At 39.7% G+C, this 27,367-nt stretch overlaps 1 protein-coding gene across 1 annotated transcript; it reads right to left on the bottom strand.

The window, feature by feature from the left end:
- Positions 1-751: 751 nt before the first annotated feature.
- On the bottom strand, positions 752-25,385 carry LOC111834216 (copper chaperone for superoxide dismutase). Its single transcript, XM_072708671.1, has 8 exons — positions 25,201-25,385; positions 24,311-24,383; positions 6,543-6,680; positions 4,904-5,078; positions 3,496-3,556; positions 1,561-1,638; positions 1,201-1,304; positions 752-1,052 (listed from the first exon to the last, which is right to left on the bottom strand). Exons 1-8 carry the CDS (start codon positions 25,264-25,266, stop codon positions 899-901), a joined length of 849 nt encoding a protein of 282 aa, XP_072564772.1. The 5' UTR covers positions 25,267-25,385; the 3' UTR covers positions 752-898.
- Between the last annotated feature and the right edge of the window lie 1,982 nt (positions 25,386-27,367).

The following is a 27,367-nucleotide window of genomic DNA, read 5'->3' on the forward strand; positions in this document are numbered from 1 at the left end:
TGGAAATCTAAGTAAATCACATCATAGGCCTTTTTGTGATCAATTTCACTTGTAGCTTCCTCAAAGAACTCAAGTAGATTCGTTAAGCAGGATCTACCTCTCCTAAATCCATGTTGGCTATCCTTTATGATGTTATTTGCATCTAGGTAATCTACCATTTTCACTTGAATTATAGCTTCCATTATTTTTCCAGTAATGCTAGTTAAACTGATTGGCCTATAGTTTGCTGGATTACTTCTATCCCCTTTTTTGAATATGGGTGTTATATTAGCATGCTTCCAATCTGATGGTACCACACCCACAGATAACGATTTCTGGAATATTAAAGTTAAAGGTTGGCTAATAATATCCCTCATCTCTTTTAAGACTCTAGGTAAGATGCCATCAGGCCCCTGCGATTTATTTATTTTGAGTTTAGCTAGGTTTAGTATCACATCAACCTCAGTTATACATATATTGGTCATAGACGATGCTGTATTCGTATTAATTGGTGGTAAGTTACTTGTGTTCTCTATTGTGAACACCCTTGAAAAATAATCATTAAACTCATTTACTCATTTTTTTCACTTTGCAGATATTGAGCAGCAGGGCTCAACATAATAGTGGAAAATACCAATTAGCCTTATTTACACAAGCATATGAGCTGGAATCCTCAGACATTAATATTCTCATGCCTTAAATGATTGCTTAGGTATAAAGATAAAACATACATTCACTTTTAACAAAAAAATACAATGATATCAGTACAAAATGTTTTTCAAGAGTTTAATTTCACAGAATGAAAGCATTGAAAGCATCATTACACACCCTGACTCAGTGCTCCTTGATTCTCTGTTTGAACACAGTTCTCCAGTTGACAGCGACAGCAACAACAACAGCGATAACAGCGCAGTTCTCTTCACAGATTGGCTGCTGGTGTCTCAGGGGCCCTGCGGCCAGGACCTGCAAGAGGCCGATCTCTCTCCTCCCAAAGAGTGACTCCATCACAGGCACAGATCATCTTTGGGTTTTGGAAAAGGCCAGCAGAGCGAGCGATGATGCCACAGGCAAGACTAGAAAAGCAGACAAAGATGACCAAATAAGCCATATACTCCCACACATGCAAATCATACATACAAATACATCTTGGTAATGTGGTTGCAAATCAAACTATTCTGGAACACACAAATGCAAACATAACACATAAGTCTACCATCTCACCTCTGTCCAGAATTTCCAGTTATTTTAGACAATGGATGGCCTCCTGCACCAAGGTCATCCTCTCCAGAGTCCACAACCAGAGAGCGTCCAATAATGTCCCACACCTGGAAGGACATGAAATGCTGCAAACGTTTAACAAATAGCAAATAAGTCAGCGAGGTAACTCTAGGTACTGTAACTAGTAACAATAACTTTGCACTAATTTATCAAAATGACAATTTTCTGTAGGAATGCATGGATATGAGTGGACTCCATACCCATGGATAGCAAAAGCGCGATGGAACCCTGACTGTCAGGTGTTCTACATTTCTAAAGAGAATTTAAATTTTACTAAGGGACAGCCTAAGGAGAAAGTGCCACCTTCAACTGAGAGTCCTCCAGTCGGAACAACGCCCTGCCATCTGGTCCTGCTAGGATATTTCCCAGGTCACCTGCATGCTGAGACAAAACATTTTCATATTAACAAATTACCATTCATGGACGCTTTGTTAGTCTCCAGGCAGTATCACCCAGACCCCGTAACACATATAATCAAGCAACCAAAGGCCGAGATAATAAAGTTTGTATTGCTGAACAGCAATCCAGGGTTTTTCAACTTATCTTAAACCAAGGACCTTTAAAGGAAAACAGGCAAGAGCTAAATACCCCCTAGCTAGTGGTGGTGATATGGTCAAAGTGTTGTATCATGATACTTTCAGTTAGAATCACCATCCATAGATCACAGTTTTTTTGGTTTGTTTGCCACCAAACTGCTATATGAGTCTTGCTACACAGGCACTTGACGATTTGTTGTGTCGTTATAATAAAAGCGTTAAGTAGAGCACTTATAACTGGGCATTCACTGGAAGCTCAGCCTAGCTGCACTTATGCCTAGTCGACTCCTCCATAGCACGTAGCCTTTAGCATGTAGCATTACCTGCATTGCATTACTTGTGACAAAAGCATCTGCTAAATAAATGTAAATGTAGTGCTGTACCACGATTCTTGCGATAACTCAAAACACTTATTGTGGATACAGTGACAACTTGTCATGATAAAATATCATATCACCCACCACTACTCCGACCACTAATGTGTGATCATATACGTAACTAAGAACTAATTTTCTGTTCCAAGCAAGAAGGGGTTCCCTTTGAATATTTTCCCTATTCTGCAGATTATGCAAACCCCCCTACAAGGGTGGACCTCAGGCTGAAAACCCCTGGCCTAAATCAAATATGACTGTTAACTGTTTCTCTCAATTGTTTTGTGGTATTTAATAACATTTATAAACCACAAGTTTATTCCCCAAACCATAATGTCACATCCACACATCCGAATGTCATTTTTCATTGCTTCACACAAATTTCCAAATGTTTTATTACATGTATGCAAATGTTTTGTAAAATTGTCATCATATAGCAGAATTTTCAGTTGCTTTATTCTTCTTCGTCAAAATAGATTTAAAATGAATAATTTTACACCGAAAACTGCACGTGATCATTGTGTTAGCCACCACATGCAATACAGTTCACTAAACTGTCAAAAATATATTTCATAAATTGCAGTGAAACGGCATTGTTGTATTTTTGGTTTGTACAGAACATGATTTTTTTGCCATTTTGCTGTTGTTGTGTTATACAGTGCTGTGTGTCTTTTTGTTTGCTATTGTACTGTCTTGAGATCTGAAAACTGCGTGCGAGTGCTTTCCAGTGAACTTTATATTAAGTAACATAGAACCATACAATGTTGAAACTGGTGTCTTTGACAGGAATAAGTATCAGTTTGCAAAAGAAGAATGATCAGTCAGTGACAATGAGAAAGTGGGAAATAACTATCATTCAGAATTGTGGAGTATAATTATACTAACATTTTGACAGTATATCTAAGCATTTTGACTCATGGTTAAAATGGTGCTGAAGGTACTTTTCATTTTGATGGCACTGACTGATTGATTGATTGAATTTTTTGCTTTTACAAGGTGCGCAGTCAAACACAAAATGCCAAAATACCAAAAAACTACAATATGATAAAATACAAGATAAAGGTTTGCCATTTGCCTTACTCTGTCTGATTTATTCTGTCCCTGATACTGGGTCACGTGTGTTCACTGTGGAACTTAGGAACATACTTACACTGATATGTTAAGCATGTTTCATGAAATATGCCAAAGTAATTGAGGAAAAACTGTAATATTATTGCACGGAACAACTATACTACTGCTTGTGCCAAATAACACCAACAACATACACAGCTCTCCATATGGTACCATGTAATGAGGAAGTCATATCATGCAGAAACAAATGTATTTTGTACCCTCTCTGTGTCCTGGGGTGCACCGTGTTGTCTTCCAAAGGGATTGTAATGCTCCCCACAGCTATGGAAAGACATGAAAAAGTCAGGTTTATCTTCCATGGTTACTGAAGCAAGTTTCAAGGTGAGGAAGATAATCTACTGACACATTTAAGAATCTCAAACAGGCATATTCACATTAGATAAATCTTATATAAATGTTATACAAATTTTCTGAATGTTTCAACATGATCATACAATACAAATTTCTTCAAACAGGATTATGTGTGGATAGAGGATTTAAAACAGATATGTTACAAATCTGTAAGCCATACAAGTCGGTGCCAAAATAAAGGAAACAGCAACAAAAAATGTCTTCAAAGGCTGTTTTTCCAGCACACACTGGCAGAGACAGTGCACCATGGCATATATTCTACGAGTGCCTGAGGGATCTCATCACTCAGCCATGTGTGCCAGGCGGTGGTGCTGGTTTAAAATATCCCATCAGTATTCACTCATGCTAAGAGAGGTGATAGAGCGATAAAATATGGTTTATGATTTCATTTTCATGCCTGGAGATCCTGACTGAAGAAAGTAGACCCTGCAGGCTCCTTTAGGGCAGTGCCAATGGTGATATTTCAAGCATTTTAATGCATCGCCTGAAATACGATGGGTTGTTAAGATCCCAACTTTGCCAAACCACACCTTTCTGGAAGTGTGTGCTTCAGGTACACCATATTTCTCTCAGTCAAATATTTCCTTTATTTTGGCAGTTACTTGTATATTGAGGGATTTTTGATGAGAGTAATTAGACCAATGTCTACATTATATTCAATTCAGTATCAAGTGTACAGCACTGTACAAGTCTTAGGTAGTCAAAAGAAATGTGTAAAGCTATTTATCAGAGTAGTAAGTGTACATTTCCTCAGAACAAAAAAACAATTTAACATTAGAACATGTGCAAATTAAGAGTAACAATAAAAACTAGTAAAATATCTTCTGTTTTCCAAAAAAATTAGTGGTATTTCATTGGATGGCTAGATGAACACTGCTTCAGTTCCCAAACCTCTCTTCAGTGGCACCTCAGCCATTCCATGTATTCATTACATTTTCCAACCACCTCACTTAATCAATTAACTTAATTAGATTAAAAAAAAAAAACATCAATTGCATACTGATTAGCTGTACGAGGTGTGTTAGTGGTCAAGTCAAAAAATACATGGGTGTACTGTATGGCTGCTGGAAATAGTGGGGCGATTTTAGGGATTGAAATGGCTAATATAAAAAAGAGAGGAAAAAAATGGCTAAGCTAACACACTTTGACAGGCATAACAACATAAATTTACATTTAAACAATTTTCTTTGGCTGCCTATGACTTTTGCACAGTAATGTGTGTATTTGCTAATGGTAGTGGGGACTGTTGGGGGATACCTCAGGCAGTCCTGTGTGAGATCGCCAAGCTTATGGACATGTAAGCCATGGAGGCCCGGCTGCAAGCCGTCAATGGTCCCGTCAATCAGGCAGCGCTCAGGGGTGACCTGAAGGAAGCGCACCACACCCTGGATGGAGCCCATGCCGCCGAGCATCGCCACTGCCGCACCCAGGTCTGGAGCACAAGTTCCCCCACATTCTTAGCAATTAGGGCTGCAACTAACGATTATTTTGAGAATTGATTAATCGGTGGTGAGATATTGGCAACCCTGCACTGCTGATCTGCATCTGCGTCATGATGAAGATGCCTGATTTGACTCTGCTGTGACAGAAACATTTAACTTTTACTGGAAATGAAGCACCAGCAACATTTGTGTACATAATGACATAAGCAACGTAATGAAGTAAACAACTAATCAATTAGTAAATTAAGAACATAAGAAATTTACAAATGAGAGGAGGATATTCGGCCCATCAAGCTCGTTTGGGGAGAACTTAACTAATAGCTCAGAGTTGTTAAAATCTTATATAGCTCTGATTTAAAGGAACCCAGGGTTTTAGCTTGCGCTACACTAACAGGAGGACTATTCCATACTCTAACTACATGCTGTGTAAAGAAGTGCTTCCTCAAATTCATTTTAAAATGTTCTCCCGCTAATTTCCACTTATGGCTATGAGTTCTAGTATTTAAACTAATATTGAAATATCCATTTGGCTGAACAGCATCCAGACTTGTTAGAATCTTATAGACCTGGATCATGTCCCCCCTTAGTCTCCTTTGCTCAAAGCTAAACAGATTCAGCTCAGCTAACCTCTCCTCATAAGACATTCCTCTAAGACCAGGAATCATTCTTGTAGCCTTATGTTGAACCCTTTCCAAGGCAGCGATGTCCTTCTTAAGATATGGTGACCAAACCTGCACACAGTATTCTAGGTGGGGTCTTACCAAGGAATTGTATAATCGTAGCATCACCTCCCTTGACTTAAACTCCACACACCTACAGATGTAACCCAACATCCTATTGGCCTTTTTTATTGCTTCCCCACACTGGCGAGAGTGGGACATGGAAGCATCAACATACACACCAAGGTCTTTCTCATAATCAGCTACCTTTATTTCAGTGGAACCCATAAAATATCTGTACTTTATATTTCTACTCTCTGCATGGATTACCTTACATTTATCTACGTTAAATTTCATTTGCCTGTGCCTCATACATGAGTGGAAAATTAAAATGCAAATGGTACTATTTCATTTGAATTTCCATTTTTGCAGGATTTTTGCGCACAGACTTTGGAACCCAAATGGCAAAGTGGTGATTGTATTTTCTTTTTATTATTTTCATTTTATTTTTTGCAGAAAATACCTCCCATAGGTATCAGCCCAGTCACTAATTAAATCAAGATCCCATTGTAGCCTCTGTACTGCTATATCAGGGTCTGCTACACCACCCACCTTGGTGTCGTCAATTATTATAATAATTGATTATATCGATTAGTTGTTGCAGCCCTAATAGCAGTGCGCACACAAAATATAAATGCATACATATACCGCGCACGCACACACGCACACACGCACGCACACACACATGCACGCACACACGAATGTCTTGTGCAGGGTCCCTATGCGGAGCCTCACCTTGCCCGGAAGTGCCCACTCCTTTCAGCACCGCGCGCCGCCCTGTGCTCTCAATCAGCGCCTGCACCTCCTGAGACATTAGTGTGGACTCCACCAGAACTTGCTCCTGTGCCAGGTCTATTGCCACAGACTGCACTCCTTAAGTCAGAAAGGTATAAAGCAGTGCATAACGACAAAATTTATATTGTAATAATGTAGGCACCCTGAGAAGTTTCCATTTTTTAGTGACCTCACTGCTTAGCAAATACTCATCCAGGGTTAAACATTCGGGTTTCACACCAATTATCCAGACCAGGAGATTAGCAGATAACCTGCCGGTTTCTGACTGAGCACCCTGAACTAATAATTCCTTTAACACAGTTATAACACATGCACTCACATATACTAGACTTAAAGAAAGAAATATGGACCATTCACATATTTGTAATTTTGATAAAACAAAAAAACAAACATACTAATCAATGTTACATACATAGTGAACTGCTGATGTTAGTCTGAGAATCCAGTTGTGCACATTTTAATAATCGAGTGTAAAAGACCACGTAACCATCTACTTAGTGTGTGCCCTGAGAAATACAAGCAAAAAAACTGACATCAAGCCGTAAGAATGTTGCTGCCTGTCATGGTGACAATCCAATAACCTGCTGGTGGACACCTACAGTAAAGGAAGCTGTTGGGCTGAAGAGTGGTTAGCTTGTGGGACTCCTGAAGCAGCTGATAGGCAACACCAGGTCAAAAGGAATATGACTTTAGCAGTAGTGGAAGCAAAAACCGGGTTTTGGAGATGTTTGCTGAATGTAAAATGACTGTCAGTCGGCCTCGAAAAGATTCTGGCAAATCATAAGGTGAGGGGGAAACAGAACTTTACCCAGGCTGTTTACAGGAGGCATGGGGTGTCGCTGACCTCAAATGGGGATATAACCAGGCAGTTCAAAGAGTATTTCAAGGACCTCCTGAATCCCACTGACATTCCTTCCTCGGAGGAAGTTAAGTTGGAAGATCAGTCACACAATGTCACTTTTTTTCCTGTTTCCACCAAATGGTTTGTACGACTGCTCTGGAACACCCCTACATGCGTAAACTTTTTCAGGGTATGTTTTATTTATGTTGTTTCTTTATAAATCCCAAACTTGCTGTTTTCCACAGAATACGGAGATGGGAATGACATTACACCCGAGTTAACTGCATTCCAGTACAAGTTGGAAATCCATTTAGGAATGCCATTTCTAGCCAGGATCCTTGTTACCCATTGTTGGTAATACCAGTTGATAACAACGCATTAAGGGGTATTTTGTTCATAGAAATATCTACAGATTGGACAATACTGTGTCCACAACCAATTTCACCAAAAAGTATTGGGACACCCGTGCAAATACAGTGGTACCTCAGAACTCGAATTTAATCTGTTCAGAACTCCGGATCGAATCCTAAAAAGTTTGAGTTGTGATCGAATTTTCCCCATAAGAAATAATGGAAAACCAATTAATTGGTTCCCGGCCCCAAAAAATTACACCTAAATATGCATTTAAACACAAAATGAACCAGATAAAACAAGAAGAGCATATACTGTACTAAACACATCTAAGTATATTTATCAAAACAGTAATTGGTAAAGTAAGAAAATAAATGTATCCAAACAATGTGTCCTGCCATCAACCGTCCACCCCTTCCATGTGCCACGCCTGCTAGTTCAGTATCTGCTACACCACCCAACTTGGTGTCATCTGCAAATTTCACCAGTTTACTGTATATATTGGTGTCTATATCATTTATGTAAATTAGGAACAACAGTGGTCCTAAAATTGAACCCTACGATACCCCACTATAAACGCAGGCCCACTGTGACATTGTGCCTCATAACTACTCGCTGCTTCCTATCTGTTAACCATAGGGATGTAACGGTATTGTAAATACCATCGTACCACAATAGCAAATTTTTTCGATACTACCGTGGTCGCATGACTCGATAAAACGATAGGTCTTCTGAGAAAAGTTTGCTCAGGCGAATGGAGCGAATGGGAGGTAGCGGGAACTACAATTCCCATCAGCCCAGGCGTGGTCATCATCCTTTGCGGTCTGTTGTCGCTACAGACCCAGTAATGCGGAAATGGCGGGTGCTGCTAGTAGCGGCGAAGGAAAAGAGATGGAAATACTAAATTGAAACTTTATTTTTTTACATGGTTTAATAATTTTTTGTTATTAAAATTGAAAAATTGAAGTTCCTGTTTCAAAGTTTACAGATAGATGGCTAATTTGTATGCCATTGATATGTTCAGTGTTCATGTAAACTGTTTAATAAACACTTCTGGCACTTTTTTCGAGTCTCTTCATTAGTTTTGTTTTTCCTGTAAATGATTCAATAAATACCGTACCGTGCCATTCATACCGAGGTATTACCGTACCGTGAAGTTTTGATACCGTTACATCCCTAGTTAACCAGTTATCAATCCAGGTCGCTACAGTTCCTAAAATACCTGTCGCTGTCTATCATTGTCTAAATGTATTTTTACTGTCTAAATATTTGCATTCAGCTAGTGTAAACATGCACGATGCTATCACAGTGAATGCGAGGCTGAGACTGAAGCTTTATCCTTTGTTTCCGCTGAGAGACGTGCCGCGTGACTCATTTCCCCGCGCATACTTAGGTGGCCATTCACGGTTTGACTTCTGAGATTCAGATCGAGTACTAGGTAATTTTTTTCTGAACTGGTTGGTTCAACTTTTAAGAAATTCGAGTCCTAATGAGTTCGAGAACCGAGGTACCACTGTAATTGAATTCAGGTGTTCCAATCACTTCCATAGCCACAGGTGTATAAAATGTAGCACCTAACATGCAGACTACTTCTACAAATATTTACGAAAGAATGGGTCTCAGGAGCTCAGTGAATTCAAGCGAGGTACCATGATAGGGTGCCACCTGTGCAATAAGTCCATTTATGAAATTTCCTCAATACTAAATATTCCACAGTGAACTGTTAGTGGTATTATAACAAAGTGGAAGCGGCTGGGAACAGCAGCAACTCAGCCACAAAACAGGCCACGTAAAATCACAGAGCGGAGACATGCAGAAGTTGCCAACTGTTTGCAGAGTCAATAGCTACAGACCTTCAAACTTTGTGTGGCCTTCAGATTAGCTCAAGAACAGTGTGTAGAGAACTTCATGGGAAGGGTTCTCATGGCTGAGCAGCTGCATCCAAGCCTTACATCTCCAAGTGAAATGCAAAGCGTCGGATGCAGTGGTGTAAAGCAGGCCGCCACTGGACTCTAGAACAATGGAGATGTGTTCTTTGGAGTGATGAATCACATTTCTGTGTCTGGAAATAGACAAGTGTGGGTTTGGCGGTTGCTAGGAGAGCAGTACTTGCCTGACTTCATTGTGCCAAGTGTAAAGTTAATGCTGCAGAAATCGAAGCCATTTTGGACAGTTTCATGGTCCCGACTTTGTGGGAACAGTTTGGGGATGGCCCCTTCCTGTTCCAACATGACTGTGTACCAATGCACAAAATAAGGTCCATAAGGACATGGATGAGTGAATCTGATGTGGAGGAGCTTGACAGAGCCCTGACCTCAACCTGATAGAACACCTATGGGACGAATTAGAGCGGAGACTGAGAGCCAGACCTTCTCGTCCAACATCAATGCCTGACCTCACAAACGCTCTCCTGGAAGAATGGTCAAAAAGTCCCATAAACACACTCCTTGTGGACAGCCTTCCCAGAAGAATTGAAGCTGTTATGGCTGCAAAGGGTGGGCCAACTTCATATTAAAGACTATGTAATAAGAATGGGATGTCATTAAAGTTCATATGTGTGTAAATGCAGGTGTCCCAATATTTTTGGCAATATAGTATATACAGTACATACACACACACATACATATAAAATTGACTGATATATAGTCAAACATCGGATTGTGAGTAACTTGGTTTGTGAGTGTTTTGCAAGACGATCAAATTTTTTTTTTATAAATTTTAACTTGATAAAGGAGCACGGTCTTGCAATACGAGAATTACGTATACGCTTCGTCTGCCGATCATCACGTAATCACAACTGAGCTGATAGTTCTTCTCTCTCTCTCGCTGGGGAATTGTGGGTAATCATTTCCGAAGCTTGGTCTCAATTGGCGTGCCTCACTCGTATAGTCAAAATTTAGTAGAAAAGCACCACCCGAATAAGGGTGTAGCAGTGCGAGCGACGAATCTGTTTAACGACAATGCAATGTCCACATTTCCGTGAAATCGAAAAGGAGGCAGAAGTGGCTGTCATTGGATAGGCTCCTTGTTAAAGTTGCACAAAAAGAAAAAGATTCAAAGTGAATCAACAGATAGCAGTGATTACGTTAGTTATAGTGAAAGTCATCCTACAAAATAACCCTCCTCTTCTCCACTCTCTCATCTCCCTCACACCATCCACGATTCTTTTCAAAGGGAAAGTGCAGGTTAATTTGTTTTATGTATTTTTACCTTATATTTTGTATTAATAATTTTTATATGAATATTTCTGGGTTGTGGAACAAATCATCTGAGTTTCCATTATTTCTAATGGGAAAATTCGCTTTGATATATGAGAGCTTTGGATTATGAGCATGTTTCTGGAATGAATTATGCTTGCAATCCGAGGTTTTACTGTATATATAAATTGTTTTAATGAAATTACCGTTACCTTCTAAAATGCTTAAATTCATAACAAATGTTTTCCTTTAATATCACTGCGTAATTGTGGTAGTAGTTCAAACTATCGCAAAACAAAAAGGTGGTTTTACACCGTGCTAAATTTTGATGGCATACCATAGCAGTAGTGCTACACACGAGCAACTTAAGAGGAAAGGCACAAGCGCTATTCTAATGGGCCACCAGAAAAGGCAAAAGGCTTTTAAATATCTTTTGTCCTTCTAGCTGCTAAATACACTCATCATTAAAGCCATAAAGTTGTCTGGCTGCTACCTAAGAATTTCCATTGAATAAGTGTTTGTAAAAATGTTTAGGCTAGAATCTGAACTTATTCTATGCTGACTGACAGGGCTAATGTGTGTGTTCATGTGCATTGGGCTTTTTGGGACTAGTGTTATTGTTAGCTATAACAAACAAAGAGATATGAAATAGAAAATAATTTGTGAATTGAAATAAAAATGAAAACTATATTTACCAAAAAACAAGTGATGGAATTTAATCTGGAAAAAGCATCACCACACCACCATTTTTTTTTACTTTGTTTAACCACTGCGCCTCCTCTTTTAAAAGTCGTTAAGGCTGCTGAGCTGTCTGTTTCTTCATCGTGACTTCAGTGCTTATCGCTTCCATGATTTACCAAAACAGTAGCATGTGGGGCGCTCTGCTAACCAAATTTAATAAGTATAAGGATACGCAAATTTATACAGATTGCTAATTTTTGGGCATCACAATACGCATCTCATTACTATTTTAGGCAGACAATCTGCTTATTGAATTGTGGGTGAAAATAATGTCCGTATAGTGTCAAAAACCCATCATCCATTATCTAAAGCCCTGCAATGACATACAGTTTCTTGATACCAAAATAAAATTAACAAACGAAATGGTCAAGTTGATTTTTAACTGTCCAATAGGTAGATTAATCCATTGAAAAATAGTTGTTAGTGGCAGCCCTTTTTTATATATAAACTTCGCGCAAAAATTAAGGAAATTTGTGTTTGGTCGATTATTTCTTTGTTGTGACGATGCTTCTTGGCAATAAAAATTATACCATTGGAAAGCCTGTTTATTTCCCTTTTACATGGTGCCACATTTGTAAGGAAAATCAAATCAAATCAAAATGGCTTTTATTGTCAGTTCCCTGTATGTTCATAGCCAGAATCTGGACTGAACATAACTTTGATCCACATGTTCAGGTTCCAGTGTACGTGTTGCTGACACCAGAGCGAATGGGCCTGACGGTGATGGGCAGTCACGGCAGACCTCCTGGCAGCCCTATGAGACCAGAGATTGGCTGTGTGCAGCCTGTTCCGGATTGTCTGGGTAGATAGCTGTCGGCCATGTCGTCCTGCAAACCTTGCCTACAAGTCTGTAGAAGACTTCCTAAGTGCTGACTGGGTGAGGAAAGGTATTTTCTGGTGTCGTCTTCTTGGGATGCCCACTTCACAGGACCTGTCTCTGTCTCTGACATTACATGGAACTTGGCTTTCAATCTGGAGATGATACTAGGGTTCACTCCAAATAATGCTGCAACTTGGTTTTACAGAACACCAGCTTGAAGTTGCCCTATGGCAGGGGTGTGGAAGAAAAATTGGACATTAGTAGGCCCGGGAGGGGAGGCATATTGGGTCTGTTATGTCTTAGGCCTTAGACCAGAAGAGATTGTTTTGAATACTATGTGACCTCGCTTTGTGATAGCTGCCGCAGAAGCTCGGACCTTGGAGAGGCAGACAGTGGAGCAAAGGGTGGGAGAAACCACTTGCAGGAAGAGACTCGAAGCCGCCCCAACTGGTGCACAAAGAGTTATAGCTTATTAAAGTAGTTGTAGTAGTCAATATAATATGTTACGCAATTGATTGCATCATGTTAATCATACTTATGTTAATCATACTAATCATATGTTAACCATGTATTTTCAGCGATTCAGGGAAAATACGTCAATGTGTTAATCATTAATCAATGGAACACCCAAACATTAACAGTGATTCAATGTCATATAATTAATATCTATATACATATCTCATGTAGAGTCTAGAAGCCGAGGCTGTCTCCAGTAAGTTGCGTACAATGGGTGGACTTTACCTTGCTACCAAAGTGAACCAATGGAGCAGGAGAATTGTGTTTGTTATACGTTTCAGCTTAGTTTGTTGATGTTTCATGACCAATCAGGACTTAGAAGTCCTGGGAGTTATGGTTTATCTACTGGTTGCTCTGTGTGCCGGGTGTGAAGCATGTGAAATGTGTGCAAATTTTCTTTACTCGCCAAACTAAGAGGTCCAGACTTTTATTCTAAGTGCTTGATTTATAATTTTTCTACCACAGGGGCCCTTATCCAGATCAGTCAAACATGGCATGCTTGGAACAGACACCAACTGACCTCCGCAGCAGGGTCCACACTCACAGGTGCTGCTAATCAGGCACCTGATTGTCAGCATTTGATGTATCAGAAGCTCAAAACAAGAGTCAATAGCAGAATCAGCTGTTTGGCTTTGGCAGAGATGATTTGGCAAGATTTTCATGGACGCAACCCACATACTCAGCTCTGCTGCTCAGCCCACAAATGCATTTTCCTTACAAATGTGGCACCATATAATAGGGAAATACACAGGCTTTCCAACGGTATAAGATTTATTGCCAAGAAGCATTGTCCGGTACTTTAACGGTACTTTTTGTTAGAGGACAAAAAGAAGAATAGAATTACCATTGCTTTACTTTCCTCATACGTTCTGTATATAAATGAACACTGTTTTGTAAGTCATTAATATAGATTATAATATGATATAAGATATATAATATGTGACCAATCCACGTGTGATACTTATTCAGCTTTGTGCAAAAAGATAGCTCCTCTTTCTTGTTAACCCTCAGGAGTCGGCCAAGACTTTGGTGCCTTAAGAAAATGTTTTTAAATGCATGAAACTAATGTTTTTACCACCGTCAGCGCTGGATACATATGCTCAAAAAATACACAAGGAGCATGTTGTGACAGATTGAATTTATGAACGCGCATATAAAAATGAACTGGCTAACTGTTACTTTTAATCATTAATTCATGTTCGTATAATTAGGTTCATTCCAAGTGTGGGCTTCAGGCCACTAGCATACATACCTGGGGCAACGACAGATAAACTATGACCTAGGCAGTCAGAAGCCGTGCACTTCTCCATATGCATTTGATGGACATTTGCTAAACATTTAGGCAGATTGCTTGTGTTTCCGCCCTTGCATATAAAGGATTTGTTGCTCTTGTGGCAATAAACATTGTCAGCATCGACTCTAGCAAAATATTACCACACATTTAAACGTTTAGTTCTCTCCCATCTTCACTAAAAGCATGATGTGTGTGTGTACTGCACGTTGGTGTGCGTGAGAGCGAGATCTAGAGAGAAATTAAACGAGAGCGAGTATGCTGCCCCATGCCCCGCCACTCACACACAGGCTCCAAGAGAGATCGTTCTCTCTTCAGGATTAAGAATAGCTAAAATGCAATCAGAAACACAGCGGAGAGATAAAATGTGCAAGAGAACTTTTTAAATAGGAAATCTTTTTTCTTAATTTTTTCAGTATTGATAGCAGAAACGATAACGTTGGAGCTTATCGATACTATGATCATTAATAATATAGCCCCCGGGCCTGTTTAATACCGTGTTTTGGTGCCCATCCCTAGATGTCATTATTGATTATATTAATAATCAAGTAATCGATCGATTAATCTGATAATTTACCAAGTAATCGTTTATATATAATATAATAATATAATATATACATTGCAATTGACACAAGGCAGGAACCAACCACATGTTGCAGGGTGCGCACGCAGTCACAAATATGGTCTATTTAGGCACTCTCACTTCAGATTCATGTTTTTGGACAGTATAAGGACATCGGTGGACCTGCCGAAATGGCACCCACACACAGGGCGAACATGCAAACTCCTCACACACAAGCAGCGGTGTGTGACGACAGCGCTACCCAGTTCGCCACTGTACTGCTAGGCTTATATGACATACGATGTTAATATCAACATGGCATTTCATGCACATGCAGTCGTCACACTGCAAGGACCGTGATACTCAGCTGGGTTCAAACCATGAATAAATTGTGCTAAAACATGTACTTAGTCATAGGAAACCAAGCTTAGCAAACCTTGCAATCTTAATGATGGTTTCTTTTCAGCATTATGGAGTATAAGCTTAAAAAGTTAGTCTAAAATTTACCGCTGCTGCTTTTGCATGAGCACTACATACGATCTCAGAGACAACCATATCATTCTCATCCTTTCTGTTGGACTGATTCGTAGACTGTGTGGCACCGTGGCACGTTTATGAAAAATTAAGCAAAAAATGATTGAAGAGGAGAAAGGCGAACAAGAACTGGTCACGAAAAGCCATTTGTATTCCACTGTATGGAAATATTTTGTATTTTATAGTGACAATGAGCAAAAGCAAGTGATTTGTTGGCACTGCTTTGTGTCTGTAGGTACAACTCAAGTAGTTTGACAGGCGCTGTTGGTAGACGATAAGTTAAAGGTAGATAAGTTCTACATTTGTCTATATAGTTAATTTTCAACTCCTAAATATCTTGTTCAGCCTTGCTCAAAACGTTGACAAAAAATTATTAATGTTAATTGATTATTATGTACCTTTTTATATAATATGATGTGGCTAAGAGACAAGGTAACCTTCATTTTAGCAATGATTATTTTGACATATGGGAATCACAACAAGCAAAATAAGTTAAAGTAATGACAAAGACAGGCTAGGCTACTTCAAGAGGCTAAACGGAACATATCATTGGCTCACCTTGCATTACTGGGTGAGTCCGTCAAACTTGTTTTCTTTTAAGAGGTATGTGCTTTCTAGTCGTGCCGTGGTGATATTCAATTTCTGCTTTGCAGTTCTGGCAGGCAACTGCATTCCCATTCACTTTTAATGTGAAGTGCTTCCACACAAATGATGCTTTTTACTCTTTATTTGGACCAACATCCAGCATGTGACATCTACCTTCCACCATATTGCAGAGTAATTGAAAAGGAAAAGATTTTAATCAATGCTTTTAAATAATCAAGTAATTGAGTTTAACCGAGTAATCACGAGAACTCTAATACACACACACAGACACATACATACACATACATATATACATTGCTCAAAAAAATCAAAGGCACACTTTTTAATCAGAGTAAGGCATCAAGTCAAACTTCTGGGGGTATTGATCAGGTCAGTTAAGTAGCAGAGGGGGCTGTTAGTCAGCTTCAGGTGCTTTGGTGTTAATGAAATTAACAACAGGTGCACTAGAGGGGTAACAATGAGACGACCCCCAAAACAGGAATAGGTAAAGGCCACTGACATTTTTTCCCTCCTCGTCTTTTCTGACTATTTTTTCACAAGTTTTGCATTTGGCTACGGTCACTGTCACTACTGGTTAGCATGAGGCGATACCTGGACCCTACAGAGGTTGAACAGGTAGTCCAACTCCTGGATGTTGCATCAATACGTATCATTGCCAGAATATTTGCTGTATCTCCCAGCACAGTTTCAAGGGCATGGAGGAGATTCCAGGAGACAGGCAGTTACTTTAGGAGAGCTGGACAGGGCCATAGAAGGTCCTTAACCCATCAGCAGGACTAGTATCTGCTCCTTTGTTAAAGGAGGAACAAGAGGAGCACTGCCAGAGCCCTACAAAACGACATCCAGCAGGCCACTGGTGTAAATGTCTATGACCAAACAATCAGAAACAGACTTCCAGAGATCGAATTTATCGACGGCAGAAGCCGCCGTGCCTTAGCAATTTGCCGTGCTGCCCTGAATATTTACAAGACAGCAGATACTTGCAGTGCCCTCTTCCTCAGTTGCCTTTGTGCCCTATTGTGTATGTTTAGATCATAATAAAGTCAATAAACTTATGAAATCAAGAACAAGTTCTTCCGTTTTTTACTTCTCTGTCGCCATGTCCATGATATCTGGGTTGATAAGCGCATCCCATAATTTTACGTTAGCCACGCCTCCATGGTTAAATTATTCAGAGCGGCTATTCTAGCCGATGCTTACCTCCCTCCGAAACTAATAGCAACATGTTCATAGAATAGGGAGGGTGAGAAGGTTTAGAAGTTCTTTTGAAAGTGAGGCTGCATTGGTGGTATTTTTGGCACGTGAACAATCATCGATTTACATCGACAAATACATGTTAAGGACCTGTTATAAGGCCACAAAGTTCCAATTAAAATGCCTACGAAAGATCGGGTGAAAAAAAGAAAGCAGGCTGAGATGATGGCCGCTGCTTCTAAGACTCAGAAAATAACCAAATTTTTTAGGTAATTTCGCTGGTTATGCATGTCTTTCCCAATCATACCGCATCTATTGTTATGGAAATTATCTGTCATTATTTGATGTTGTAATAATTTATAATAGACTAATAATTCATAGAAGATTGAAATAATTGATACCATGTGCACTGAATTTTAGTGAAAACGGAGAAGGAGTTAGAGCATAAACTGTACTGTCCTGCAGCTGCTGTCACGGGACAGTTCGTAGTGGCTCGCGGAAGTGTTGCGGGACAGTTCGTAGTGGCTCGCGGCACTGGGCGGGACAGTTGGCGAGTGTTAGTTAGTTGGCTTGAATATGGTCACTCATGTATTATTTTGAAGTTCTGTTAGTCATGTCAGTGTTCAATGTCTCAGTAAAAAAATGTTCATTAAATTAAAGTTTTTATCACTGACAATAGCTGGTTCTGTTTTTTTTCATAAAACATTTTGTCATTACTGAGTAGGTGAATGAAGGCAACAGCATCTTTTTTTCAATAGCTAGTCTAACACTATTTCATAGGGTGCTAATGCATTTATTGCCCTTGAAAATGTCAGAATGCTAAATATTTCATGCGTCCGGCTATATACCTTTTTGCCTCAGTGCCCTGGCCAGTAATTCTTGATTGCCTTGGTGCCCTCCGAACCTACGGGAAAATGCCTTAGTGCCCTCCTATATTTGAGGGGATAAAAGGCAAACACTGCTGTGCCCCCCGAACAAAGTAATTCTACCCCTGGACTTCATGAGGCTGGCCTGAGTGCCTGACGCTCACTGCCCAGCACCATGGACCTCGATTGCCATTTGCCATAGAATACCAGAATTGGCAGGTCCGCCACTGGCACCCTGTGCTTTTCACAGATGAGAGCAGGTTCACCCTGAGCACATGTGACAGACATGAAAGGGTCAGGAGGAACCATGGAGAACGTTATGCTGCCTGTAACATTGTTCAGCATGACCGGATTGGTGGTGGGTCAGTGACGGTCTGGGGAGGCATATCCATGGAGGGACACACAGACCTCTACAAGTTATAAAACTGCACCTTAACTGCCATTAGATAATCGGGATGAAATCCTTGGATGCATTGTCCAACATCCAGCCTTGCAGTCCAAGGCTGAAGGTGTTCGCGATCATTTTATTTGAACTCATTTATATTTATTGATATTTATGAACGTGAAAGAATACAGTTGTTTAAGATTGTATGTAGAGCTAGGCGATAAGGCCTAAAAATAAAATCTCCATTTTTTCACAATAAATCCGATTTTCAATTTTAAACGATTTTCCCCTCCCCTACCCAAAATCAAACTACAGATGACAAACAGATGGTTCAAAACAAGTTTTAACTTTATTTTGTTTTTTTTTTTACTTTAGGGTTAAAGTGCAATCTCACAAGCCAAAAAAGATGCTTGTAAGTGAGATGGCAGACCACGCCATTGTAAACACTTTTAGAAACTTGTAAAAACTTTTAGCATGTTAATGAATCCCAGCTTTTCCACAGTATGTATAGGCACCATGTCTTTTGCAATATACATCACGACAGCGTTTGTTATTGCCTTCCACCGTGCCCATTCTTATCATATGGCACACAGTTTGAAAACGTGTAAGGGATGGTCGCTTGCTTAACTTTGGATGTTGTGCTGGTGCTGCGGGTATTTTCATTTCGCTGGGAGCTGCATTTCTCCCACTCCGCTGTGTGCCTCTGCTTTAGGTGCTGGAATAAATTTGTCGTGCTGCTTCCTTTGGTTGCAACAGTTTTTAAACAGACTTTGCAACGAGGACTTGTTTGGCCTGTGTCCGATGGCGCAAAACCGAACCATTGCCGTGTTGTTTCTGGATCCGCTTTTGTTGCCGTGTTTTGACTGAGCTCACTGTGCTGCTGGTGGACATGCGGAAGCATGTTAGTTGTGCTATTTGTGTATGTTATCAGTCTTTTACAATGTTTGCACACAGTTTTTGTCTTTAATTTGTCTGTAATTTTCTTGCTGTTTTTGTTTGTGATTACCGGAAAGCTAAAATGCTGCCACACCGCCGATTTAAGATCGGGCGGTGCATCCATCCATCCATTTTTGGAAACCACTTAATCCCAACTGGGGTTGCAGGAGGGACTGGGGCCTATCACGGCAACAATGGGCACAGATGGGAACCAACCCCAGGCAGTCGCCTACACACCACAGGGCACACACTCACACTCACATACCTACAGGGCCAATTTAGACTCACCAATCAACTTATCCTGCACGCTTTTGGACCGTGGGAGGAAACCGAAGCCCCCCGGCGAAAATGGGGAGAGTGTTCAAACTCCACACAGAAAGGACCCGGGACCAAACCCTGGACCTTCTTGCTGTGAGGCAGCAGTGCTGACCACTGTGCCACCGCGCTGCCAGGCTGCATGTCCTCAATTTCAAATTCGCTCGTCATCTCATGTTTGGTCAAAACCAAAAACTGACTTACTTACACAGTGACATTGGACGTCGAACTGACGTAGTGAAATCAAATATAATATTACATCAGTTTTTCTGTTAAAGCACTGTGAAGTACTCCTAGAGTAGCAATTCATTTTCCACATCAGCTGGTTTAAATCATCATACATTTACATTTATTTTTAACCGATTCGCGATTCATTGTTACATGCCTACTGATTAGCATGTTGTGCGGACAGAGGAGAACTAGTCCAAGGTTCACTTTAGTGATGAAAGCAAGTTTAATGATGAGAAACATTATGTTCATCGTCAAACTGGGGAAAGACTGAACCCCAACTGTGTTAAGAAGTTAGTGAAAGGTGAAGGAGGAAGTGTCATGGTTTGGGGAATGATTTCTGCAGCAGGAGTTGGGCCTCTTATATTGTACAGCTACATGGCAGAGTGGATGCAAATTTATCAGAAATTTCTTTGACAAAATGTGGTTTCTTCATCTGCATTCATCACCCAATCAGCCAGCAATTTTCATGCAGGACAATGCCTCCTGTGACACTACAAAACGGGTAAATCAGTTCCTTGAAACTGAAAACACTGAAATTATGAAATGGCCAGCCCAGAGTCCAGATCTGAACGCAATATAAAATCCTTGGCAACAAAGTTATGACTAACCCACTACAGTCACTGAATTGTGGAGGAGACTGCAAGAAGAGTGGACCAAAATCACACCAGAGCTGTGTGAGAGACTAGTGATGCCCTGTGGCCGCAGATGTGCTGAAGTCATTCAAAGCAATGGCCTGTACACTTCCTATACATTTTTTGACTGTTGTAACATTCAGAAAATTTAGTTGTGATCTTTCTTCATGCTACAGTCATTGCTGTTCTCTATTTTTGATCACTGTGTTTTCTGCAAAACAAAGTTTTTTTTGTTCAAATTCCTTGGTTATTTTGTACAACACTGTTCTAGTAGTATGGTATAGACAACAATTCCTTCAAATGTTGAGCAATGAAAATGACATTATTTCTGGAAAAATCAAGTGTTCATAAATTGTTCTCTAATTTTAATCTCCATTTGCGCTGCTATGACAAGAAAATACCTTGCATTTTAACCCATATACTGCAAATAAAGTCGAGTTAGCATATAAAGATTAAAATGCATTATATTTCGTTTTCATAGCAGCGCAAATGTGCATAAAATAAGTACGCATTTGCGCTTTTACAATCGATTGTCGCACTTATCGTTCTTAAAGGTGAATGTGTACTTGCGTACCAGTTATGTGCACCCCTGTGTGTGTGTGTATACACACACACACACACACATATACACATACACAGTAGTACCTCTGAACTCAAACTTAATCCGTTCAGAACTCGGGTTCGAATTCTATAACGTTCGAGTTCTGATCAAATTTTCCCCATAAGAAATAATGGAAAACCAAATAATTGATTCCCGGCCCCAAAAAATTACACCTAAATATGTTTTTTTTTTTTAGCGTTTAAACACAAAATGAACAGGATAAAACAAAAACAGCATATACTAAATACATATAAGCACATTTATCAAAACAGTAAGTTTGTCACACCGTGTGCAGGACAAGCGAGCAGGGAGCACGGAATCAGGGTCAGGCAGACGGAAATCTAAGAACACAGGGTTTATTGCTGGCAAACAAGGCACAACTTCAATGACAGGACTGGGGAAACATACCTGAATGCGGACTTAAATACACATGACTAATTGGAAATAACGAGAAACAGCTGATGACATTGGGATATCACACGAGGCTAACGAGGGGAGCGTGGCACACAGGAGGATCGTACGAGCCGGGTGTGACAAATTTGTAAAGTAAGAAAATAAATGTATCCAAATAATGTGCAATGGCTACTAAAATGATGTAAAATACAGTGTATTACATGATATTTTCAATAAAAAAAGCACTATCACCAACAAACAATGCTATCACAGCAAATGCGAGGCTGAGACTGAAGTGTTACCCTTTGTTTCCACTGAGAGACGTGCTCATTTCCCCACGTATACAAGTTATCTTAGGTCAGCATTTATGGTTCGGCTTCTGAGATTCAGATCGAGTTCTAGGTCATTTTTTTTTTCTAACTGGTTGGTTCTAATGAGTTTGAGAACTGAGGTACCACTGTATGTATATGTAGCGCAGAGGTACCGGCAGGCAGTTGTATATAGTTTGCAGGAATCGCTTGTGTCGTTGTAAATGTGCTGTGTGTTATGTCATGTATATTGATTATTGTTTATTGTTGTATGCAGTGTGCAGTGGTGGAATGTAACGAAGTATTTGTACTTCGTTACTGTACTTAAGTAAATTTTTACGTATCTATACTTTACTTAAGTAAAAAAAATAATGCATACTTATACTTTTACTCAAGTAGATTTTTCAGCAATTATCTGTACTTTGTACTCCACTACATTATTAAAATGCGTGTCGTTACATCCTTCCGAATCTTGCATAAAAAATTTTTGGTCGACTGACGTTTTGGCGTTGCTGGCCAGTGCACGTTGAAACAGATCGGAGATCTGATTGGTCAAAGAACTCACGCCGAAAATAGTGAGCGCGCGTTTTGAAACAACACAAACGGAACTGATGTAAATCGAAAAAAAAGGACACCAAATATCAAACATGGACGAAGAGCCAACAACGTCGACTGAGCTTAAGCCTGTGCCCTGCAGCTCTGATTCTGAGAGAAACCCCTGGCCTTATTTAAACAAGTTATTTGAATTTAAAGGTTCAAAGAATGACTCCTGGCGTTTTCAATGTGTCAAGTGCCTACCTCAACGCAAAGAACTGTTGGCGTTTAAAAACTCCCCTTCAAATTTGAAGAAACATATAGAGGTAAGACATGCAATGCTAGTTATTAATATTTAAGTTACTAACTTGCTATGACATGGTGCTATGACTGTTATAGAAAAACGGATGTCAACATAACAAAAATATCACACCAGTATAATATTTGTTTGACGTAAGTTAGTGGTACCCTAACAGGGCAACTTCATTAGCTGGTTATTAGCACAGCAGGGACGATAGCTTGCTAGTACGTTACATTTTTGGAGATGAGCAAACTACTGCTATATCTGTACATTCGTAGTTGGCTAAAATAGATGTTTGTTTTGACTCGATGAAAAAATGTTCAAACTTTTTATACGGCCCCTAGCTGCTTTACCATTCAACACTGGGTATTTAGTTGACATTCGCAAGTAAGCATGCAGTTAAAACTATATTTAGGTTTGATTCGATTGTGAACAATTTTGCACTATAACAGTTGTTTTTCGTCAATATCATGACATTTTTTAGAATTTGCAAACATATATATATATTATATTTATATATATATTTAGCAATTTAGCGCGAAAGTATATGCGAATATCAAACCAATTTTACCCGTGTGATATGCTTGGTTGTAAGTGTCAGTAGCTTGTCTTTTTAGTCTAAAGATGTAATCATGTTGGTTTCACGTTTCAGTGCCCCATACACTGTGGTTTTGTATTAACGTAAATGTAAAATCCTGTAACTTTAGGGTCCAAACACTTAGTTTAACATGGCAAATACAGTAGTTTTTTTTTTTTTACTGCTCTTAATAGTATAGTAAAAATAAAATAAATTGTATGTCATAATTGGCTTAGCTTAATTATTATTTAATGAGTAATAATAAGTAAAGAACCAGATTTTTACAGTGTGTCAGTATTGCAGAGAGCTTGCACAACTCCCCTTTCCAGTACACAATAGAAATTGTTTGTGATTATTACAATTGAACAGCCCAGACATTGAGACAACCGATTGTGTACTTTTACTTAAAAAAATACTTTAAAGTAAATTTAAAAGTATGTACTTAGGACTTTTACTTAAGTAAGATGTTGATGTAGTAATTATACTTTTACTTAAGTATATATTTTGCAGGGTAGTTGTACTTTTACTTAAGTACTAAACTTAAGTACTTCCTCCACCACTGGCAGTGTGTGTGTATTTGTGTGCGTGCGCCCACCGTAAGTATGAGTTGTGGGCGGAGCGATGAGCACGGTGGGCAGTGCGATGTGATAACGTGAATGGTACGGGTGTAATAAACGCCATCTGGTGGTTAAATCCAGAACTGTCTGGCTGTTGAATTATTGAGAGCATGCCTTAACAACCCTCCATTACAATATATATATATATTATATATATATATATATGCAGCATAAATCTAACACCGGCAAAGGGATGTCACTATTGGGTCCTTCAGCAAGGCACTTAACCCCCATCAGCTCATCCCCCAATTGTCTGATATTGCTTACTTAAATGTAAATCAGCTACATATAAAATGTATTACATTATTCTGCGGATTAGGTCCATATCTAATTCTATCATTTACAACCTGTAATCTTACCTGGCACTCCCTCCAGCGCCGATTGGACAGCCATCACACATTTGCTACACGTCATCTGCACTGCAAACTCCAACTGTCGGTAGGGCAGACACACAATAAATACAGAATGTTTTAACTTGGTTAAGAACATAAGAACATAAGAACTATACAAACGAGAGGAGGCCATTCGGCCCATCGAGCTCGCTTGGGGAGAACTTAACTAATAGCTCAGAGTTGTTAAAATCTTATCTAGCTCTGATTTAAATGTGGTCCGAAGTTCGCTTCCAACACTAGCGTGAAAGTGTGGATAATACACGTATTTTATCTATCCAAAATAACAAATATAAACACAATAAACAGGATATCATAATTTAATGACCATAAAACACTTTACATTGACCTAAATAGAGTATGTTAGCTACACAGAGAAAAAAAATCTTTGCATGTATCCCTGCTAACGTTAACATTTACTTAATTTTATTTCACGTGGAATTTGAAAATTATTCCTTTTCACCCATCCATCCATCCATTTTCCAAACCGCTTATCCTTCTGGGTCGCGGGGGTCCGGAGCCTATCATGGCACGAGACAGGGAACAACCTAGGACGGGGGCCAGCCCATCGCAGTGCACAGCCACACACTATCCACTCACACATGCACGACTATGGGCGATTTAGTAACTCCAATTAGCCTCAGCATTTCTTTGGACTGTGGGGGGATACCAGAAACCCCACGACGACATGGGGAGAACATGCAAACTCCACACACATGTAACCCAGGCGGAGACTCGATATAATGAAATACTAGCTTACTCCATCTACTATGTGATAACTATATTCAAAGAAATTTCAAGTATTACGCTCGAGGTAATAACTCGAAAGAGTGTGCAAGACCAAATAGAACAAAAAGTACCTTCATTATAGCGTCGGACTCCATAATTGCATGAACGCTTAATAAAACACTTCCTGTTTTATTCATAAATGGGTCTTTACAAAAACCATGACGGTTAAGTATCTACACATAGCTTCGCCACCTTCTGCGTAACTATGCTCTGAAACTCCTGTGGCGCTGTCACTGCGCGATCTATGCTCGGTTTCACGCATGCGTATATCGCGCAACATTTTACGACAATGCTCTAATTTGGGTATTATTTTACGGCATTACGTCATATTACTGCGTCCCACTCCTGTTGATTCCGAGCGTGCGCACCACGTAGATATATCAGTGACCATGCAACCATTACATTTATAAATATGTTTAAAATTATTAAAATATAAAGTTGTGCAGTTCTTAAACCCTTTTTCATTTTATTTGAAAAAGATTTACCCGCCACTTTTCTGAGTATAAGGAAAACATCCGCTTATCCTCTTGCGACTCAATACTCTATTCACTAATTCAGTGCCGTCTTGAGTAGGGTGACCAGATAATCCATGTCAGGGAGGACATTCTGAGCTAGGACAGGAATTGTAAATTACCATTTCAATTAAAAGGACCTGGATTTCACTTGAGCACTGAGTTCTTGCTGTGTGCTGATTGGTCAGTCTCCTATAATCATGCATGTGTCACTAATGCTAATGTCAAACAGCTGGATGAGTCTTTCAGTCAAGGAAACAAACCAGTCAAAGCACAAGAAGAGCTGAACTATTTAGCCAAGCACAGGAGCCTTTCAATTTGAAAGTAGTTTGTAAAACCCGAAGTAGCTCAAAGTGTCCTCCCTGACATGGATTATCTGGTCACCCTAGTCTTGAGTAAATTTAAAACCAGAGGTTTCAAATAGATTTAAATGTATAGTAGGCCTACTTATTTTACGTACTTTTTATACCAGGTATGTTTTTTTACTGTTACCTGAGTAGAATTTTATTGTATGCCTTTTACATTTTGTTGTGGTATCTGTAATTTTACTTATAAATGTAAATTTCCACCACTAGTTGTCATGTCCCACCTGCAAACGCAGGATCAGCAGTCTCAGAAATTACTAACACCTGCTGAGCTCCTTACTTAAACTCACCTACCCTCGCACTTGTGAAATATTGAGCTAATTGAGGAGATGCAAGGTCTTCCGATGCGTGCAACCACCATCTTGCTGGGACCCTCATGTGTTCTGGGTCCCAGAGTGAGTGAGTGAGTGGTCAGTCCAGTCCAGTCCAGTCAGTCTCTCTATATACACTCACCTAAAGGATTATTTTGTGTGTGTGTGTGTGACTGGCTAGCCCCTCTCAGTATTTAGCAGAGATACACTTCCTGCACAGTTTCTTGGAAATCGGAGAATAAGTGTGAATATCACATTATGTAGGCATGGTTCAAGACCTTTTGTTTACTTAACTCCCCCATACAAAGGAATCTCACCTTCCAGTGCTTTCACAAACACACACACACACGCACACACACCGTGGTCATCATGGTTCATCTGTTTAAAAAACAGTTGCATTTAATTGCTGCTTAGCTCTCAGCTCTGTTACTTGAAACTTGACCAGTCTATACAGGCTTAGAGCAATTCAGTATAGATCCCTTGCAGATTTGAGTCCATATTCCATATTGCCAAGAGCCACATGATTCCAGAGTGATGCTTATGTGGTTCATAAATGTATGATACTAAAAAGTGTCTTCTAAGGCAGTGGTGCCCATGCTTTTTTACACCATGGACTGGTTTCATGTTAGACATTCTACAGATCCATCTCAGTCAAAGTTGTCTACTTCAGTGTGATTAATAACTTTAATGACCTCATTCAAAACAATGTTTAGTTCAGGTGACATTTTCAGCTAGCCAGCATTTCTCTGTGAATGACACAGTTCGTAGACTCACATCCCGGCATGACCTCCTTAACTCGAGTAGTGAAACCAGAAAGCCATCCAGTCATGGCAACAGCTCCATCCATGGACCAACACAAAAAGACCAGTTCAGTTTTCCTGATGTGTAATCATTTAATGACTTAAATATTTTTGCAGCTATGGTGTTGATTGGCAACAATAATACACATAACATATCCTCATGCACATCCTCCTGAAATATATACTGTTGTGCCTCACGCTGCACGGAGAACAGAAGCTCAGGAAGCCAGAAGTCGGGGTGAACTCTGGG

This window comes from Paramormyrops kingsleyae, unplaced genomic scaffold (genome assembly GCF_048594095.1).
Source record: "Paramormyrops kingsleyae isolate MSU_618 unplaced genomic scaffold, PKINGS_0.4 ups219, whole genome shotgun sequence".
Taxonomy (NCBI): domain Eukaryota; kingdom Metazoa; phylum Chordata; class Actinopteri; order Osteoglossiformes; family Mormyridae; genus Paramormyrops; species Paramormyrops kingsleyae.

Excerpts from the sequence above, each read along its gene's own strand:
- LOC111834216 (XM_072708671.1), bottom strand. The coding sequence starts at position 25,266 with ATGAATAAAACAGGAAGTGTTTTATTAAGCGTTCATGCAATTATGGAG. Across the intron at positions 6,681-24,310 it reads GGCGCTGGAGGGAGTGCCAG|GAGTGCAGTCTGTGGCAATA; the intron begins GTAAGATTACAG and ends TTCTGACTTAAG. Across the intron at positions 1,053-1,200 it reads ACTGGAAATTCTGGACAGAG|TCTTGCCTGTGGCATCATCG; the intron begins GTGAGATGGTAG and ends CTGCTTTTCTAG.